General features: G+C 39.7%; 1 protein-coding gene across 1 annotated transcript in view; it reads left to right on the top strand.

Moving 5' to 3' along the window:
* The window catches only part of ZCWPW2 (zinc finger CW-type and PWWP domain containing 2), a 113,413-nt gene that overhangs the window by 65,613 nt on the left and 26,941 nt on the right, over nt 1-20,859 (top strand). The window contains exons 5-7 of the mRNA XM_078851333.1: nt 2,722-2,783; nt 17,047-17,108; nt 18,065-18,132. Coding sequence (XP_078707459.1) covers nt 2,722-2,783; nt 17,047-17,108; nt 18,065-18,132 — 192 coding nt within the window. The remainder of the gene's footprint in view (nt 1-2,721; nt 2,784-17,046; nt 17,109-18,064; nt 18,133-20,859) is intronic.

Raw genomic sequence — 20,859 nt, 5'->3', positions numbered from 1 at the left:
GCCTGTGCTCCCCAGTGTGATGCTGGAGCCTCCACATGTATTTGACAAATAAAATTTGCAGAATTTTAAAATGTGCGCAGAACTTTAATTTTTTTGGTGCAGAATTTTTATTTCTTTGGAGCAGAATGTCCTCAGGAGTAAATGGATTACTTTGGGCCTTTGTATTCTAAGCCTAAGGTTTCCTTCCCAATAGGAGTTGAGCCCATTCCACACCAGCTACTTCTGCCTCGATGGTAGTATGTTTAAGATAAATATTGATAGGAGAAATATGTAGGATAGCCACATTTCGCAGCTTCAATAAGCACTAATACCTCACCTCCTACTCAGATGCCAGGTGCAGGCAAGCAGTGCTTCAGTCATTGTTTAACTAAAGAACTCAGCCCACCCTCCATTTTGAGTAGTATTGCTCACTACACTCTCACAGGCGGGAATGCACTCAAAGAAGAAAGTAAATTTACTTGCTAGTAACTGTTCTTTGAGACAACAAGGAGTCCGGTGGCATTTTAAAGACTAACAGATTTATCTGTTAAGCTTTCATGGGTAAAAACCTCACTTCTTCAGATGCATGGAGTGAAAGTTACAGATGCAGACATAAATATACTGACACATGAAGAGAAGGGAGTTACCTCACAAGTGGAAAACCAGTGTTGACAGGGCCAATTCGATCAGGGTGGATGTAGTCCACTCCTAATAATAGATGAGGAGGTGTCAATTCCAGGAGAGGCAAAGCTGCATCTGTAATGAGCCAGCCACTCCCAGTCCCTATTCAAGCCCAAATTAATGGTGTTAAATTTGCAAATGAATTTTAGTTCTGCTGTTTCTCTTTGAAGTCTGTTTCTGAAGTTCTTTTGTTCAAGTATAGCTACTTTCAAATCTGTTATAGAATGTCCAGGAAGATTGAAGTTGTCAAGGTTCCTTCCCCACTCTGAGCTCTAGGGTACAGATGCGGGGACCTGCATGAAAGACCCCCTAAGCTTATTCTTACCAGCTTAGGTTAAAAACTTCCCCAAGGTACAAACTTAGTCTTGTCCTTGAACCGTGTGCTGCCACCACTAAGTGATTTAAACAAAGAACAGGGAAAGAGCCCACTTGGAGACGTCTTCCCCCAAAATATCCCCCCAAGCCCTACACCCCCCTACATCTGGGGAAGGCTTGATAATAATATCCTCACCAATTGGTACAGGTGAACACAGACCCAAACCCTTGGATCTTAAGAACAATGAAAAATCAATCAGGTTCTTAAAAGAAGAATTTTATTTAAAGAAAAGGTAAAAGAATCACCTCTGTAAAATCAGGATGGTAAATACTTTACAGGGTAATCAGATTCAAAACAAAGAGAATCCCTCTAGGCAAAACCTTAAGTTAGAAAAATACACAATAACAGGAATACACATTCCCTCCAGCACAGCAAATTTTACAAGCCAAAAAACAAAAGGAAATCTAATGCATTTTCTAGCTAGATTACTTACTAACTTTACAGGAGTTGGAAGGCTTGCATCCTTGATCTATTCCCGGCAAAGATATCATACAGACAGACAAAAACCTTCCCCTGCCCCCTCCAGATTTGAAAGTATCTTGTCTCCTCATTGGTCATTTTGAGTCAGGTGCCAGCGAGGTTACTTTAGCTTCTTAACCCTTTACAGGTGAAAGGATTTTGCCTCTGGCCAGGAGAGATTTTATAGCACTGTATACAGAAAGGTGGTTACCAATCCCTTTATGACAGAAGTGTTCTCCCACTGGCTTTTGTGTGTTACCATTCCTGATGTCTGATTTGTGTCCATTTATTCTTTTGCGTAGGGACTGTCCGGTTTGGCCAATGTACATGGCAGAGGGCACTGCTGGCACACGATGGCATATATAACATTAGTAGACATGCACGTGAATGAGCCTCTGATGGTGTGGCTGATGTGGATGTGTCCTCTGATGGTATCACTAGAATAGATATGGGGAGTTGCCTACTCTGTCCCTAGATCTACTCTAGTGACATGTTGCCTGCTCTGTCCCCATATCTACTCAAGTGACTAAACTATAGATATTTAAGTAACATACCTATTGATGTAACATTGTACCATGTAACACATACCTACTGGCCCACCTTTTAAATTACTTAGAGGTCTGACAGTAGTGACCACATCTGAGATGGAATGTTCGTATAATGAATGCTTGCTTTAGGGAAGAGAGAAAGTGCTCATAATGAAATCTTAATGTCTATATCAGATTGCATACAGATATCCTGAAAGGATGGATATTTGAAAAATCCATTAAGAAACTATAGAAATTTTAGTTACACATAATCCATTCCTTGTTAAGAAGAAAGTTTCTATATGGCAGTTTTGTAATGTATGGTATGTTTCACATCTTGGTTCATACCTTTATTCAAGAAGAATCCATCTCTGTTTCTACCCTGATATGTATAATCTATTTTGTAGTAGTAAATATGTAGCAACAGTGTAAAGAACCCAACATTTATTTGGGTAATATATTGTGGATACAAATTGTTCCCACAAGAAAGGTTCTTTTTTGAAAATCAGAGTCAAAATGACTTCATACAAACCCTTTGATTATTGTAATGTTAATGTGACCTACTAAAATCAATTATGACTGTACTGTTCTATATTTCAATGGTGTAAATATGTTTATAAACAATTGCAACAATTTATATTTATTTGCCAAGGATAATAATCTGTATTTATTTTGTATTGGTTTCACAATGTTTTTCAGGAGCAGGAGTGTTAGAGGATAAAACAGAAGCCAGTAATGACACAGTGGTATCCAAGAGAAGAGTAAGACCTTATCTTTTAAAATACAGGCTTGAACGATTAATTCCCATTTCCTTTTTGATTAAAAAGCCATATGCAAGACATTTTTTCAAACTCATTTTTGAAATATGTCAGTTTAGCCACTGTCAACTATTTTTAGGCCCTCAAATTTTCATGTACTTGAAAAAAATTAGTCTTTACTTTTTTTGGTAGCAGTAGTAAAAGTATTATTTGCAACTCATCCACTAGTGCAATGATTCAGGTGTTTTATTCTCAAGTAATCTACAAGTGAATATTAAAAACAATGGTAATATGATTTCAGTCACGTGTTTTAGTGTCCATAAGGTGAAATTAAAGCTTCTGGTTGGTACTTTTATGTCTGTTTCATAGGTTACATCATATCACAGAAATGTAGGACTGGAAGGGAGCTTGAGAGGTCATCCATTCCAGACCCCTGAGCTGAGGCAGGACCAAGTAAACTTGGACCATCCCTGACAGTGTTCGTCCAACCTGTTCTTAAAAACTTCCAGTTATGGGGATTACGCAACCTCACTTGGAAGCCTATTCCAGAACTTAACTACCTTTATAGTTAGGAAAATCTTTTAAATATCTAACCTAGCGAGATCTCCCTTGCTGCAGATTAAGTCCGTTACTTCTTGTACTACCTTCAGTGGACATGGAGAACAATGGATCATCATCCTCTTAATAACACCCCTTAATATATTTGAAAACTTTATCAGGTCCCCCCTGAGTCTTCTTTTCTCAAGAAGAAACATGCCCAGTGTTTTTAACCTTTCCTCATAGGTTAGGTTTTCTAAGCCTTATCATTTTTGTTGCTCTTCTCTAGACGCTCCAATTTGTCCACATCTTTCCTAAAGTGTGGTGCCCAGAATTGGACACGGTATTCCAGCTGAGCCTCACCAGTGCCAAGTAGAGCAAGACAGTTGCTTCCCGTGTATTAAGTACAATATGCATGTTCCTACACCCTAGAATGATATTAGGCTGTTCTACAACTGCATCATATTGTTGACTCATTCAGTTTGTGATCCACTATAACCCCTAGATCCTTTTCAGCAGTACTACATCATTGCCATTTATTCCCCATTTTGTAGTTGTGCATTTGATTTTCCTTCCTAACTTTGCACTTGTCTTATTGACAATCTTATTGATTTCAGACCAATTCTCTAATTTATCAAGGTCCTTTTGAATTCTAATCCTGTCTTCCAACTGCTCTCACCGTGGTGTCATTTGCATATTTATAAGAATACTCTCTATTCTGTTGTCCATGTCATTAATGAAAATATTGACTAGTACTGACCCCTTTGGGACTCCACTAGATAAAACCTCTCAGTTTGACAGCAAACTATTAATAACTACTCTTGAGTACAGAGTTTCAACCAATTGTGCACTCACATTACAATAATTTCATCTAGACCACATATGTACTCCCTTGTATATTTATTATTTGGAGTTATTTTCACCCCTCTGAGTTACATATGAATGTGTTCTAATAACTAGGATGTAATGTTCCTTATTTATGTATGTATATGCATGGTTGCTTAACCTAGCTAGCCCTGTAGTACAGAGGGGTTTTTTTTTGGTTTGATCCGTTAAAATTGGTTATACCATGTGTTACAGGTTGCCTTTCTAGCATTTGATAAGTCTTTACCAAATGGTAGAAAAATAAATCCCTAACAGTTCAAAGCAAAACACTGAAAAAATTAAACAGTGCCCTATGCATATGCCCTGCCTCCTTGCTATAAGCCCCACAATGTAGGCCTCCAAAGCCTCAGATTTGAGGCTAGTAATTGTGGAAAACCCCACTAGGTACAGTCAAATATAGATGGAGTTTTAAAAAAAAACAAACTCCAAGATCTAGAGTAGGTTTTAGACACACTAGAACACACAGGAACTCTCCTGTGCCTACTAGTGAGCCCTGATAATTCTCAGACAGACAATCAGATGTTTAAAGGCTAGATTTTTGAGAGAGTTGAACTCCCATTTAGGTTATGTCTAGACTAGGAAAATAAATTGTGTTTAAAAATGTGTTAGCTAACATGTTTTAACTATTTTCTTAATCTAGCTATGGCTTGAAGTTGTGAGCTATTAACATTTTCAAAAGAACTTAGAGCCCAACATTCCAGTCTTTTGGAAATCTGGTCATTTATTGTGGTGTCCATGGCTTTGTCTATCCTGCAGTAGGAAGCGTGATTGCCGTGTGTAGTCATACCTGAGCTAGCTTTAATCCAGCTAGCACAGATACAACTAATAGTGAAGTGGTAGCAGCATGGGCTAGCTACCCAAGTAAGTATTCAGGGCCCTGGGCAGGCTTGTACAATTACACTGTAGCACCTGCTCCTGTGGTTTCACTTCTGTCGGTACCTCAGATAGATAGGGCATGCCTATCTGTGCTGCAATCACATACTCCAACTGCAGGGTGGACACAATCAGACACCAAAATGAGTGGCCAGATTTCCAAAAGACCAGAAGGTTGAGAGCTGAGCTCTCTTGAAATTATGGCTGTAAATGCAGGTGGTGAATTCTTTGGAAAATCTGTCCTTTAGTTTTCATTGAGAACAAGTGGTGTTGCCATATTTATTTAGACTATATAAACTATTTAAAAATGCACACACCCAAAGCTCCAAGTGCCTTATCCTATAAAATCATTGTTAGTAAAGTTTCCAGATGACAGAGACATTGGTGGAGTGGTAAATAATGACGAGTACAGCTCAGTAATACAGATCTATCTCGATCGCTTGGAAAGGTGGGCTTTTTTGAACAATTTGTGTTTTAATGCAGCAAAATGCAAGGTCGTACATTTGAGGAAATAATATAGATCAGGCTTAAAGATGGAAGACAGAATCCTGGAATACAGTGACATTGGAAAGCACTTATGAGTAACAGATAACCACCTGAACATAGGTTTCAGAGGAACAGCCGTGTTAGTCTGTATTCGCAAAAAGAAAAGGAGTACTTGTGGCACCTTAGAGACTAACCAATTTATTTGAGCATGAGCTTTCGTGAGCTACAGCTCACTTCATCAGATGTTTACCGTGGAAACTGCAGCAGACTTTATATACACACAGAAATCATGAAACAATACCTCCTCCCACCCCACTGTCCTGCTGGTAATAGCTTATCTAAAGTGATCAACAGGTGGGCCATTTCCAGCACAAATCCAGGTTTTCTCACCCTCCACCCCCCCACACAAATTCACTCTCCTGCTGGTGCTAGCCCATCCAAAGTGACAACTCTTTACATAATCAAGTCGGGCTATTTCCTGCATAGATCAAGGTTTTCTCACATCCCCCCCACCCCCATACACACACAAACTCACTCTCCTGCTGGTAATAGCTCATCTAAACTGACCATTCTCCAGGTTTAAATCCAAGTTAAACCAGAACATCGGGGGGGGGGGGGGTAGGAAAAAACAAGAGGAAACAGGCTACCTTGCATAATGACTTAGCCACTCCCAGTCTCTATTTAAGCCTAAATTAATAGTATCCAATTTGCAAATGAATTCCAATTCAGCAGTTTCTCGCTGGAGTCTGGATTTGAAGTTTTTTTGTTTTAAGATAGCGACCTTCATGTCTGTGATTGCGTGACCAGAGAGATTGAAGTGTTCTCCGACTGGTTTATGAATGTTATAATTCTTGACATCTGATTTGTGTCCATTTATTCTTTTACGTAGAGACTGTCCAGTTTGACCAATGTACATGGCAGAGGGGCATTGCTGGCACATGATGGCATAGATCACATTGGTGGATGTGCAGGTGAACGAGCCTCTGATAGTGTGGCTGATGTTATTAGGCCCTGTGATGGTGTCCCCTGAATAGATATGTGGGCACAATTGGCAACGGGCTTTGTTGCAAGGATAAGTTCCTGGGTTAGTGGTTCTGTTGTGTGGTATGTGGTTGTTGGTGAGTATTTGCTTCAGGTTGCGGGGCTGTCTGTAGGCAAGGACTGGCCTGTCTCCCAAGACTTGTGAGAGTGTTGGGTCATCCTTTAGGATAGGTTGTAGATCCTTAATAATGCGTTGGAGGGGTTTTAGTTGGGGGCTGAAGGTGACGGCTAGTGGCGTTCTGTTATTTTCTTTGTTAGGCCTGTCCTGTAGTAGGTAACTTCTGGGAACTCTTCTGGCTCTATCAATCTGTTTCTTTACTTCTGCAGGTGGGTATTGTAGTTGTAAGAAAGCTTGACAGAGATCTTGTAGGTGTTTGTCTCTGTCTGAGGGGTTGGAGCAAATGCGGTTGTATCGCAGAGCTTGGCTGTAGACGATGGATCGTGTGGTGTGGTCAGGGTGAAAGCTGGAGGCATGCAGGTAGGAATAGCGGTCAGTAGGTTTACGGTATAGGGTGGTGTTTATGTGGCCATTGTTTATTAGCACTGTAGTGTCCAGGAAGTGGATCTCTTGTGTGGACTGGACCAGGCTGAGGTTGGTGGTGGGATGGAAATTGTTGAAATCATGGTGGAATTCCTCAAGGGCTTCTTTTCCATGGGTCCAGATGATGAAGATGTCATCAATATAGCGCAAGTAGAGTAGGGGCTTTAGGGGACGAGAGCTGAGGAAGCGTTGTTCTAAATCAGCCATAAAAATGTTGGCATACTGTGGGGCCATGCGGGTACCCATAGCAGTGCCGCTGATCTGAAGGTATACATTGTCCCCAAATGTGAAATAGTTATGGGTAAGGACAAAGTCACAAAGTTCAGCCACCAGATTAGCCGTGACATTATCGGGGATAGTGTTCTTGACGGCTTGTAGTCCATCTTTGTGTGGAATGTTGGTGTAGAGGGCTTCTACATCCATAGTAGCCAGGATGGTGTTATCAGGAAGATCACCGATGGATTGAAGTTTCCTCAGGAAGTCAGTGGTGTCTCGAAGGTAGCTGGGAGTGCTGGTAGCGTAGGGCCTGAGGAGGGAGTCTACATAGCCAGACAATCCTGCTGTCAGGGTGCCAATGCCTGAGATGATGGGGCGCCCAGGATTGAACATAAGATCCCAGTGTGATGGAGTAGCTAAGAGAGTGAATGTCATCTTTGTTCTTGTAAGCAGGGAAATACCAAGTAGGAGGCAGTGTCAGGATCTCAACAAAGGCAGTCAGGGCCAAGAGTCAGAGCAGGGACACACCTGAGGCTGGGAGTAGCAGAGCAGTTCATAGGTTCCAGGCCAGGGTCGGAGTCCAAGTCAGGTTTCAGGATCCATGTCAAGAGGCAAAGTTCAAATCAAGTCAAGGTCAAAGCCAAGCATTCAAAAACAGTGATGGCAGTTACAGGAAATTCACACTGTTTCTTGGAGACTTTTTCTCCTACACTGGAATGCCTCTTGAGTTTATATAGGGCAGGGAGCCAATCAGGAGCCATGAAGCTACTGTCTGTCAAACCCTCCTGTCATAAATATAAAGGGAAGAGTAAACCCCTTTAAAATCCCTCCTGGCCAGAGGAAAAATCCTCTGCCCTGTAAAGGGTTAAGAAGCTAAAGGTAACCTCGCTGGCACCTGACCAAAATGACCAATGAGGAGACAAGATACTTTCAAAGGCTGGGAGGAGGGAGAGAAACAAAGGGTCTGTGTCTGTCGGTACGCTGCTTTTGCTGGGGATAGAACAGGAGTGGAGTCTTAGAACTTTTAGTAAGTAATCTAGCTAGATATGTGTTAAATTATGATTTCTTTAAATGGCTGAGAAAAGAACTGTGCTGAATAGAGTGACTATCTCTGTCTGTGTGTCTTTTTTGTAACTTAAGGTTTTGCCTAGAGGGATTCTCTATGTTTTGAATCTAATTACCCTGTAAGGTATCTACCATCCTGATTTTACAGAGGTGATTCCTTTACTTCTATTTACTTCTCTTTCTATTAAAAGTCTTCTTGTAAGAAAACGGAATGCTTTTACATTGTTCTCAGATCCAAGGGTTTGGGTCTGTGGTCACCTATGCAAATTGGTGAGGATTTTTACCAAACCTTTCCCAGGAAGTTGGGTGCAAGGGTTGGGAGGATTTTGGGGGGAAAGACGTGTCCAAACTACGTTTCCCAGTAATCCCAGTTAGAGTTTGGTGGTGGCAGTGGATATTCCAAGGACAAAAGATAAACTTAATTTGTACCTTGGGGAAGTTTTAACCTAAGCTGGTAAAAGTAAGCTTAGGAGGTTTTCATGCAGGTCCCTACATCTGTACCCTAGAGTTCAGAGTGGGGGAGGAACCTTGACACCTCCACAGACCCTGTGGAGCTACCCATGGTCTGTGTCCACAGTGGGTCATGGGAAGTGGAGAACAAATGAGTTTCAGCTGCTGCTGAGTGGCAGGCAGGAGAGGTCAGCTGCCTGGTATCTCTGCAGGTCTGGGTTCTAGATCTGTGGGGACCTTCTAATAGGGAGGTGATACTACCTCTATAGATGGCATTAGCAGCATACAGTGTCCAGTTCTGGTTTCCACCCTCAGAAAAGATCTTGAAATATTGTAAAGGGCTCAGAAAAAATCTTCAAGAATGATTTGAGGTCTGGAAAATATGTCTTATAATGAGAGATTTTAAAAGCTCAATTTATTTAGTATATCCAAGAGAAAGTTAAAAGGAGATTGATAAGTATGTACAGTGGGAAGAGATGGCTCTGTAGTTTACCAGAAAAAGGCATAACACAATCCAGTGGTTAGAAAGTAGAAAAAATTAATTTATTTTACTAATATGTTTTATAATACCAAGACTATGGAAACAGTTAAGTCTCCTTTCTTTTAGACAACATAACTAGAGCTTGAGTCAATGCCTCATTCATTCTGTCTTCAAATAAGTCACTTCCTTTTTCTGCACTAGGATATCCTTGAGAGGGCCGTTTAGGGATCTGGAGCAAAAATTGGGGACTGGTCCTGCTTCAAGCAGGGGGTTGGACTAGATGACCTCCTGAGGTCCCTTCCAACCCTAACCTTCTATGAATCTATGAATCTTTCTTGAAGATAATAAAGGTAGTGTGATATTCCTAAAAATACTAGAGCCAACCACTTGATTTCCTGTATGTGGAGACATAAGAGCCAAAATGCTGCATTTCTACTGCATGTGGGAACGCAATCACTGGACAGTGCAGGGAGATATTGGACTTGTTGTGGAGCCACGTTGTGTGGGGACTGTGTGCAATCCTGGAGAGTGGCAGGGAAGTGGTTGGTAGGACTGTCTCAAACCATACAAAAAGGAACAGGTGATGTTGTGCACCATTCCCCTTCATATCTTGTCATATGCATTCCGGTTGCTTTTTGAGGCTAACAATTCCATTTCTCACTCTCACTTTTGAGCACATTTGTCTTGTACACAGCCCATTTACTTGGAGAAATGGAGCATATACAACCTTTTACTGGTTAGGCTAGGAAGGGATTAATGGTCTTCCTGGAAGGTAGGTGCTCAGATCTGTTCTACCCTACAACTCCTGGCAGAAGTGCCAAACCTGTAGGGAGGGTTGTCTGGCTATACTTAATAATTGGGGAAAATAGTAAATAAAAGGAAACAGACCTCAGAAATGGCTACTTTGATAAAATGAGAACACAATTCCTTTAGGCCGAAACAATTCTAGTTTTATAAGTCCTGGAGAGTGCAGTTAGCTAGGGAAAATTGCATGTTCCTGGAGAATAAAAACTTTAGTAAATGTATTGTTTAACCATCTGAAGAGTTGGAGTGACTGTCTAAGTTTTCTTGAATTAATCAAAAACCAGGGAACAAACTGGGTTTTGTTTCCCCCGCCCACTTCCTGGGTCAATTTAGAGTAGGGGTTCTCAAACTTTTTTTGCTGGGCCCCCGTTTGAAAATACTTCAGGCTGTGATGACTTTCCCCTTACTTCTGTGCTGCTTTTTGTGGCAGCACTGTCTTCAGAGCTGGGTGCTTCTTTTCCAGCCTCTTGTAGACTTTTGGTGTTGTGGGTCTGGGTTCTGTTTTTTGGAAGCTATACATAGTCTACACTTGGCATCTTGAAGTACAGCAGCACATCATTTTCCTTTCCTCATTCTTTTTATTTTTCTGTTTTTTCTTCTAGTGCTTTGTATGCCATGGTGAACAATTTTAAATTAACACATTTATTGAAAAAAATCTAAATAAAAGATTTACATAGGCTCTCATGTTTGGGAACATTTTCTCTTGAAAATAACAGAACAACTAATCACTTTACCATGGTAACTTTCCTTGTCATTATGCAGAATATCAAGAACCAGGGGATTGAGCTAGCCGGGTTCCAATTTAGAGAACTCTTGGCCTAGAGGACAAATAATATTTTTATACTGACTTGATTTCATAAGGTGATATACCTTCAATAAACATAGGACTAAAAATGAAAGCTTGTTAAAGCTGGTGACTCAGGGTCTGCATTTCAAGCTCCGTCAACATTCTCGTCACTACCACCATTACTAGAAACACTGAAATAATTTTTGTCTATGTATTTATTCCACAATTGCTACTATGGTATTTGTGTTCCTGACAAATTTTTGTCAGATGGATCAATAAATTGCCTCCTTGGAGACTTTTAACACAAGATGGATTAATTAAAAATTTCCATTTAATTGATAGAAATGAAAATAGAAATTTTAACATCAAAGGTGGGTAGTTTAGCTTATCAAGTGGAGACCATTAAAATAGGACAAAACACCCTGAATAAAGACTGTAAAAAAACCAAAACAAACCTCCCCACCATACAATGCAATTCTGATAGAAGTGATTTTCAGAACTAGATAAGAAGAAGAAATTTAAGAGTTCAGTGAAGTTTCTGAATTATATAATTTCAGACTCACTGATAACTGATACAGGAAATGTTTATTTTGAATGTATTGTAATGCTGTAGAATTCCACTGCAGAAGCCAATCATGAGTTCAGAAGGAAAGGGAGGCCCATAATAGGGCAACAGTGGAGTTATCCTTATGTATACTATTCAGTAGCTTACTTATGTAGAAATACTATAAATGTTATTTAATTTGCATTATCATAGCTCTAATCATGGACCAGGACTCTGTTGTGCTAGGTGTTGTACAAACCCAACAAAAAGACAGACCCTGTCCCAAAGACCTTATAAGCTAAGTCTATGACAAGAGACCACAGATCAATATAGACAGATGAGGGAGTACAAGGAAACAATGAGACAGCATTGGTCAGTAAGATAGGAAGTGGTCTCAGCATACCAGCACCCTTACCCTTATTATTTTTTTTGTAAGCTTCTTGACTGTGGAGAATTTTGAAGAAAGATAATGAGTTAGTTTTGTGGATGTTTATGGGGAGTTCCTCTGAAGTGTGAGGAGCAGCATGGGAGAAAGCATGAAGGTGGTTATTTGAGTATTTAACAAGTAAGTGGTACAGGGTAGCGTCATGAGTCAATTGGAGGTGGAAGTTGACCTCTTAGTGCAGAATGAGAGGCAATAGATAGGGTGGAGATAGGTTGTGAAGGACCTTGAAAGTGAAGTTAAGTAGTTTATGTTTGATACAATAGTGAAGAGAGAGCCAGTGGAGGGATGCAAAGAGAGGGGTGACATGGTAACAGACTGAGAAAATTGTCTTTGCAACAGCATTCTTAATGGATATGATCAGGGCATTTGTCAAGGCCAGAGAAAAGAATGATGCAGTAATCAAGATGTGAGATGAAATTTTGGATGTGTGGATGGATGGGAGAGGAGTTATCTCAGAGGTACTGTGCAGATAGAACTAGCAAGACTTAGACATAGTCTGGATGTGAGGTCCTATAGAGAGTTCAGAGTTGAAGATGATGTCCAGGTTATGGGCTTGAGTTATGGTGGTATTGTCTGCAGTGATTGAGAAAGGAGGTAGTAGAGATGGCTTGCAGGAGAGGAGAGATTAAGCACTCTGTTTTAGCCATGTTGAGTTTGAGCTGACAGCTAGACATCCACAAAGAAATGGCAGAGAGACAGATCAGGATTTTAATTTGGACAGGAGAAGACAAGTCTGAAGTAAAGAAGTACATTTGTGAATTGTCCACATAGAGATGGTAGTTGAATTTGTGGATGAAATTATTCCAGAGATAAGGTATAGAGAGAGAATAAAAGGTTACCAAGGATGGCCCCCTGTGGAACTCCCAGAGTTGGGGCAGGGGGAATGAAGTGTAAGCTAAAGGAGGAATTAGAGTGGTAGGTGGAGAACCAGGAGAGGACATTGTTACGGAAGCTAAGGCAGGACAAGATTTCAAGCTAAGTGTGACTAGTGGTGTTGAAGGCAGCTGACAGGTCAATGAGGATCAGATAGAGCCCTGGTTCTGAGCTTTGGTGACAAAGAGGTCATTGTAGACTTTTAGGGCAGTTTCAATGGAGTGCAAGGAGCTGAAGTCAGATTGAAGGTCTAGGATGGAATTGGAGAAGAACTCTAGACAGCAATTATTAATAGCATGTTCAATGAGTTTATAGATGAAAGGGAACTGGGGTGGTCGCTGGAGGGACAAGTAGGGTCAAAGGTAAATTTTTTAAAGATGGGTGAGATTAAAGAAAATTTGTATTGTTGATGGGAAAGAATCAGAGGCCAGATTTTTATGACTGGCTGTTTGGCCATAAAGGTTTATTAGTGTAAATTGATTTTAGAAATCAGCTATGACCAAACATCATAATGTATCACATAATATCATTCTGTAAGAGCAGAATTTACAGCAACAGACACAAAATCAAGAGTTGTTAGAGCTGATGACCAAGTGTGAATACAGATTCATATTAGGCCTTATGCACAGGGTTTTGGGAAGCTCAGTGATCTGTGATGCAATAAAGGCAATTTTTTGTTTAAAGTTTGCTTAAATTGTATGTGAATTTGATGCTTATTAAAGTATAGCACAAGTAGGCACTGTGCAAGATACATTACATTCTGTACATTATCTGTCCTTTACTCCCAACTTGCAACACTGTTGCTGTTTCAGTCACAGCAGAATCTTCCTATCATGGTGAATTGTGCCACATTGGTGTTTTTTGACAACTATCCTACTAGTTTTGACAACTAGTAGGGACTAGAATACTACTGTCAAACTCATTTTAAAAGCTGAACCCTTATACAGTAGAGACATAAGGCTACAGCAATAGCTCACTGCAGCAACTAGGAAGGAACATCTTAAGAGAAATCCATTATACTTATGCAAAAGTAGTATTTTTCATATTAATTGTGTGTAGTATTTTTCATATAAATCTAAAATATATGCTCAAGATTTTTTTTTATTTAGTCTCCTGCAATGTGCTACATGTAACTATAGATTAATTCTGTTCTATTTCTGTTCCTTATTAATGATATAAAATTTAATTAAAACTAAAAAATACCTTAATTTACTGTAGCTGCTTCTACTCTATAATTAAAAAAATGAGCAAGTTCTTGGCACACTATCATTTTAGCTTTGAAAAAAATAGTTTAAAAATTCTGTTGTTTGGGCAGCAAAGCCTTACCATTTGTACTTACCAAGAACTCAGTTTAAAGGTCAGTTCTACTCTGAAAAATGATTCAGTAAAATAACATTGAGAGATTCCTTGTTTGTATCTAAAAGATTTCTAACACACATGCACTCAATTCACAAGTTTACAAAAACACTTTTCTAACAGCCAGTCTTTCAAACTCAACATGGGCACAGAAAGTCAGGCTGGGTCATTTCTATGATCATCAATAAAGAAAAGTTTGGCAGACCAAATTATTCCCTAAGTAGCACTCATAAAAGTCTTTGGTGGGATTGAATAGGTATGAGTGATGAGAACCTAATAAACAATTCTGATGATGATGCAAGAAGGAATAAAATCCATCTCATGCTCTCTTAGCTGTGTTGTTCTGCAGTGCTAACGGGATATGTGACATCCCTGGTCAAGCTCTCCCTGTTTGATACTTCAGGTTGCTGTGTTTGGATCTCCTCTTTTAAGCTTCCCTTGTTCTGGGTAGGCTGCGGCACTGGCTCTGGCCTCTCTGCACTCTTCCTGGGCATAGCCGCTCTGATACCTGCTCTGGGCTCACAAGACGAGTGTTGAACCCCCCGCAAGACACTCCAGTAGCTTAAGCAAATCCTTTTCCAGAGCTTCCCTGTTGAGGGTTTTCTGTTTATAGTTTACCTCTGTAGGGACATGTGGTAGTTGAAACAAACAGGCATAGGCTTTGCAAAGGATTTCTGAAAACAATCAATTCTTTACTTTAGACAGCACGAAAAACAGATCTAGGTAAAGCAATAAATGCCGATGTGCCATTCCCTGCCTCAATTACCTTACCACTCTTGAGCATTCTTTGAGAATTGGGTTAGGGTCTTTTCAGTGTTCCAGGTCCTATCTGCTGGGCCGTTCTTCGCCAGCTCATGGCTTCTCCTCCGAATCAGGGAGTTTATCTGCACTCAGCTGCCTCCAACTTTGGCTGGTCCAACAGTCAACAGAACCTGTCTCCCTCATATAGCTGTCCCTTTTGTTCCTCTTTGTCTCAAAAGGGCTATAACAGCACATCAGCCTCCTTAGTCCCCTTTTAGGGAAGTTCCACTGCTTGTCCCCTTCTTCCCCGAAAACAAGCTAAGTCAAACTGGATCCCCAAGGCTTCAGCCATCCTATTGTTCTATAGTGCTTCCATTGGAATGGGATCCATTCAGGTTACTGGTTCTCTGTTGTCCCTAGTCTGGGAGAAATGTGGCACAAGCCCTGTTAGCAGATAGCACATACACCGAGGCATTTAGTAATATGGCAATTTCATAAAATCAACCAGAATTCATAAGCTGTATAATTCTTCAAATTGTCACAGGAGTGAAAAGCAATAAAACTTTATTAGCCACTAAAATAAGCAGATATGACTGACAACTCACAATAAGCAGATCTGTTGGAGTAACTCTATTTTCAGCATTTCACTTAATTCTCCCTCAGACTTCCCAATAGGAGGAAAGTCTGATGGAGTATTAAGTTTCCTCTTTGATCACTTCTGACAAATATACAAAGGATGAAATTTTCATTTTTGGCAATCTTGGCAAATTTCCCATTTCAATAGTGATAAAGGTCTGAAATTAATTGGGGAAAAAAGATTAACAAATCATTTCTTATATGAAGGCAAAATTCAAGGGCTAAAGTGAATCCAGCTAACAAATTTGTGTAAACCACCAGTGTATTTGAGATAATTTCAGAGTTAGAATGAATATATATAATATATATATCTATATATATTTATCTCTATATATCTATTTATACAAATATGGATAAACGCCAAAGGTATTTACATTTAGTGTAGTAGCACAGTACTTACATAAAAAGTTATCTTTTGATTTGTGTTACTTAATAAGGGATCTTAAACTGATTATCCCTAAGAAGTACTGATGTTTTGGAATATTTTATATTATCTACCAGTTATGGAAAGCATGAAAGTAAGTTTGCATATATAATATATATACTCATTTAGAAAATACTAATAATTAAAGATGTTATTATTTGTATTACAATAGGGCCCCAAAACCCCAACTAATCTCTGAGGGCCCATTGTGCTAACCACTATACAGACACATAGTGAGAGGCAGTCCAAAGTTATCTTATAAATAGACAAAGTATTTGAAAAGTCAGAAGGGAAACAAAGGCACAGAGAATGAAATTACTTGCGGGTCAGTAGCAGAGCCAGCAATAGAACCCATATCTGCTAACTTGTACTCCAGTGCGCTGTCCAAAAGAGCACAGTGTTTGCTTTCCTTTTATCATCATTAACCTGTATTTAAAAAAAACCCCAGAGTCTTGATGAAGAACATATATTCTCTTTTTGAGATGACAGTCTAATCATCGTTTCAAGAATACTGTAGCATGAATTAATCTATCTTTTTTTTTTCATATTCATACACACAAAACATATCTGAAGAAGTGAGGTTTTTACCCACAAAAGCTTATGCTCAAATAAATCTGTTAGTCTTTAAGGTGCCACCGGACTCCTTGTTGTTTTTGTGGGTAGAGGCTAACACGGCTACCCCCTGATACTTGACACGCTACACAGTTCAAGGTATTTTTAATATAAATTGTGTTTATGCATTCTTATAACATGTGACATACCTGTCTTATAAATCAAACTATAAAAGTCAGAGAAGAAGTCTACTAATATTTAGTATCATAATGAAAGCCTGAATCCATGTAAGGGATCTACAAAACATTAGTTGAGTTGGTATAAGTGTTTTATTGGATTTTTAAAAACTGTTTTGATAAATAATTTTTCATATTTGTAATTACAAGTTTAAATTTGTCTCCTGTAAAGGTTTATGTAGTTATAGAATGTACTAATATATAGCTGAAAATTACTTTAAAATGTTACAGCATATTAAATGTTACAGCATATTACCACTCACAAACCAAGTTTTCTTATTTTTGTGTGTCAGATAAAAGCTCAGAAAAAGCAAGTTGTCAAGAAAAATAGAAGTGGAATTGGACAAAAAAGAAAGTAAGATTTGGGTATTTCTTTTTTAAAGTTTTTACTGTGTAATTAAATAACTTCCAATGACTTAGTATCACTGTGATTAGTATATCATGCAATTATGTGAGACTTATTCTGTCATTTCTGAGAATGTGGGTGCTGGAGTAGGAAGAGCACCTCCTTGTCCTCACTAACAATATCCAAGTCAGTGCAAGAGTACTGCTGAAGGTAAGACATTTAGCACTCTGTGGCCAGAAGGCGTTGCAACAGCAAATCCTGAATGGGAGATGTGTAAATCAAGGGTGATACATTAGTGGAGAATTCAGGAGGACCATCAAGAATGAAATATAAACACTGTTTTTGCAGAGCGTAGAAACATTTTTAAGCATGATTTCAATCGTCTTTCACAAATTCACTGCTACTTACCTTGCTAAATAATTTACTGTTAGTGATAATTGGCTAGATTTTCAGCAGGCTTTCATTTTTGTTCCTGCAATTATGCAGATGCAAATAATAAAAGCAGTTTATTTGTGTGGAGGAACAATTAGGTCACTTAGATGTTGAAGTACCTGATTTGTGGGTACAATAAGGTACGTAGATATCGATATTAGCTAAATTTAGCCTGGACAATTTTTGTGGGTTAGAGTTTGGAAATTTGGCTCATTTTGTGTCTACATTTGATTTTTTTCTGAGTATAAATAGAAATTGCTTCTCATAATGCATTTCTTCTTACTGCTTATCCAAACCCTGGGACCAAAAGTCTGTTAATAATACGGGATAAACAGAAGATTGTACCTGTAATAAGTATTATTACCTGGAAATGAATGAGAGAGACAGGTCTTTTTCACAAATCAATATGTAGCAACTATTGTCATAAAGAACCTAGAAAAATGTTGTCGTATGAATAAATATAATGTTTTAAAATGTCCGTTAACTCTGCGTCATTAGTGATTTGTATTACATGTGTGAAAATCTTTTTCTAGGAAAAGTATGTTAAGATGCTCTCTTGAAACAATGGTTTCAGATGACTTCCTGTCAAAAGAAAATCTGGGTATGTATAAACTATCTGTTGTTTAATTACAAGTGTCCAGTGACTTTGAATAATATTTACATACATTTAGCATCTTAAATATATTTAAGCTTTTGATTCCCTTTTGTGTTGAAAAGATTGTCTTTGATGAACAATAATATTTTAGCATACAAGCCATATGTGTATATATACAGAACAAAAAACAAATTCCAAGACACCTGTTGCTGCAACGTTAAATTCTCCTTAGAGTCATTGTGCACATATACATTCCACTGTAGGTGTATGTGTACCCAGTGCACTCTAGTCAGAGACTTTTGCCAGCAGTAGTAGGGGTGGCTCAAGCGCCCCTGCCATTTTGTGTTCCAAAGGGTTGTGGCTGCTGCCTCTCTCTCAGTCCCTTCTTACCATCCATGTCAAGAGATGGGGCTCCCTGTTGAGCTTTGATTTTCTTTACTTGCCGGATTTTAAAAAAATATATTGTACATATTTTTTTCATAGATTTACTGTTGTAGGTTAGTTAGAATCAGTTAGATAGTTCACTCTTTGTGCTCTGGGTGTCTCTTACCATGCAGAGATCCCCAGGAGGTAAACAGTGTGCCACCTGCAGGGCAGTAACATCTGTGAGTGATAGGTACTCGAGCCGTCTTGGAAGAGGGACATGTTAGGGACAAATGTCCATTCATACCTCTTTCCCAGCAAGGACCAAAAAGTTGAAGGAATTCCATATCAATATTCATTTGCTTGAGAAGTCGATGCACCCCACTTCAGAGCCTAACCCTGACTACAAAGGAAGGGAGAGTTCTTCTGTGTGGAGTGCACCTCTGGTTGCCCAGGCCCCAAAAACAAAATCTGGATAAAAGAGATCATCTTCTTCTTCTCCTGCAGCTTCCTCAAAGCAGAGGAAGTTTCCTTCACCATCTGAAGCTGATATACCATCTAGTTCTTCTATGTTGACCCGCAAATGGGACAGATAATCTAAAAGTTCTTCGTTACTGAATTGAAGTCTGGTCATAAACACCGTTTACCAGTACTGTTTGACGTAGCACTGTCAACTCTGGTGGGGCCATCAAGACAGGTACCTTCATCATCTTCTACTCAAGCACTATCAGGTGCTGTCTGTGGAGCACTTACCTCCAATTACAGTAATGTTGATGTCACAAGCATTCTTTGTGACAAAATGCTTATTGTGCCTTTTTGTGCCTAATTCACTGTCTGGTATCAATGGCAGCAGTTTCATCTACATCAGCACTGTCCGCCTTGTCTGCTCAGTCAGCACGGCTGGCACCATCTGTAATGCTGGCCCCATTGGTACAATCCGTATACCAGTCAGCATAGGTTCCACCTGAACAAATAGAGTCAGCTTTGACACTGGTAATACTGACTGTGCAACAGCATGCCTCACCAGGGCTGAAGCATCTGCTGACACCCACTGGAGCAGCTTCTCCATTTCTTGAAGAGAGCTATATCATCTTCTCCTCAGATTTGAAGCATGACCAACGCATTTCTCCTGCAAGGTCTTTTAAGTCATCTTAGAGATCACATTCTAGCGATACTGCTCAGACCCATGGGATGGAACAGGAATACTACACTTATAGGGATATTCCAGTGTAGTGTCCACCACTGTGGGTAGTACAGAGATTGGATTACCAGCCCTTGCCATACTGGCCATGCTGGACTTCTCCCAGAGCTTCTAGATACCCATCTGCAATGTGGTCCAGAAGAAAGTCTGCATCTCAAGCGCCTATTCCTGTTAGAGAAGATCCAGTCCATCAGTCATCCCCAACATTGGGATTAACTAAGGAAGAGGAACACAGGGAGGAACCCACAGATCTACCTCCTCATGTTTCTTCCCTGATGAGGTTGTAACACCAGAATCTTCCTCAACGCCTCCTGAAGACTTTAAGATCTTTCTCCAACCTACCTACCCCATCCCTTTTCAGGGTCCGATCTCACAAGGCTGTTTTACTTCAAGAAGTACAATCTCTTCTGGAATTGGGAGCAACAGAGGAAGTTCCTCACCAGCACAAAGGGAAGGGCTTTAGTTCCCATTACTCCCCCCCACAGCCCCACACCCCGGGCTCCAAAAAAAAAAGAGGTGGTCTAAGGCCTGTTTTGGATTTAAGAAATCTGAATAGATGCATCAAGAAAATAATATTTCAGGATGGTCATCCTCTTATCTGTTATTCTTTTCCTGGAGATTGGTATGCTGCCCTCAGTTTGCAGGGCACTTTCTTTCACATAATAACACATCTAGGACACAGAAAATTATCTTGATTCATTGTCGGGAACGCAGACTGACAGTACGCAGTGCTGTCCTTTGGTCTGTTGCAGGGTTTGGTTCCTGGGTTGGTGTTTTTGTTCTTAAAACTACAATACCCACCTGCGGAAGTGAAGAAACAGATTGACAGAGCCAGAAGGGTACCCAGAAGTCACCTACTACAAGATAGGCCCAACAAAGAAAGTAACAGAACACCGCTAACTGTCACAAATCTGACATCAGGAATTATAACATTCAAAAACCAGTAGGAGAACATTTCAGTCTCCCTGGTCACTCAATAACAGACCTAAAAGTGGCAATTCTTTTTCAAAAAAACTTCAAAATCAGACTCCAACGTGAAACTACAAAACTGGAATTAATTTGCAAACTGGACACCATCAAATTAGGCCTGAATAAAGACTGGGAGTGGTTGGGTCATTACCAAACCTAAACCTAATTTCCCCCACACTAATTTCCCCCTACTGTTACTC

Source organism: Lepidochelys kempii, chromosome 2 (genome assembly GCF_965140285.1).
Source record: "Lepidochelys kempii isolate rLepKem1 chromosome 2, rLepKem1.hap1, whole genome shotgun sequence".
In the NCBI taxonomy this organism is placed as follows: Eukaryota; Metazoa; Chordata; order Testudines; family Cheloniidae; genus Lepidochelys; species Lepidochelys kempii.
The sequence above is the reverse complement of the archived record's forward strand: the minus strand, read 5'-3'. Positions and strand labels throughout refer to the sequence as shown.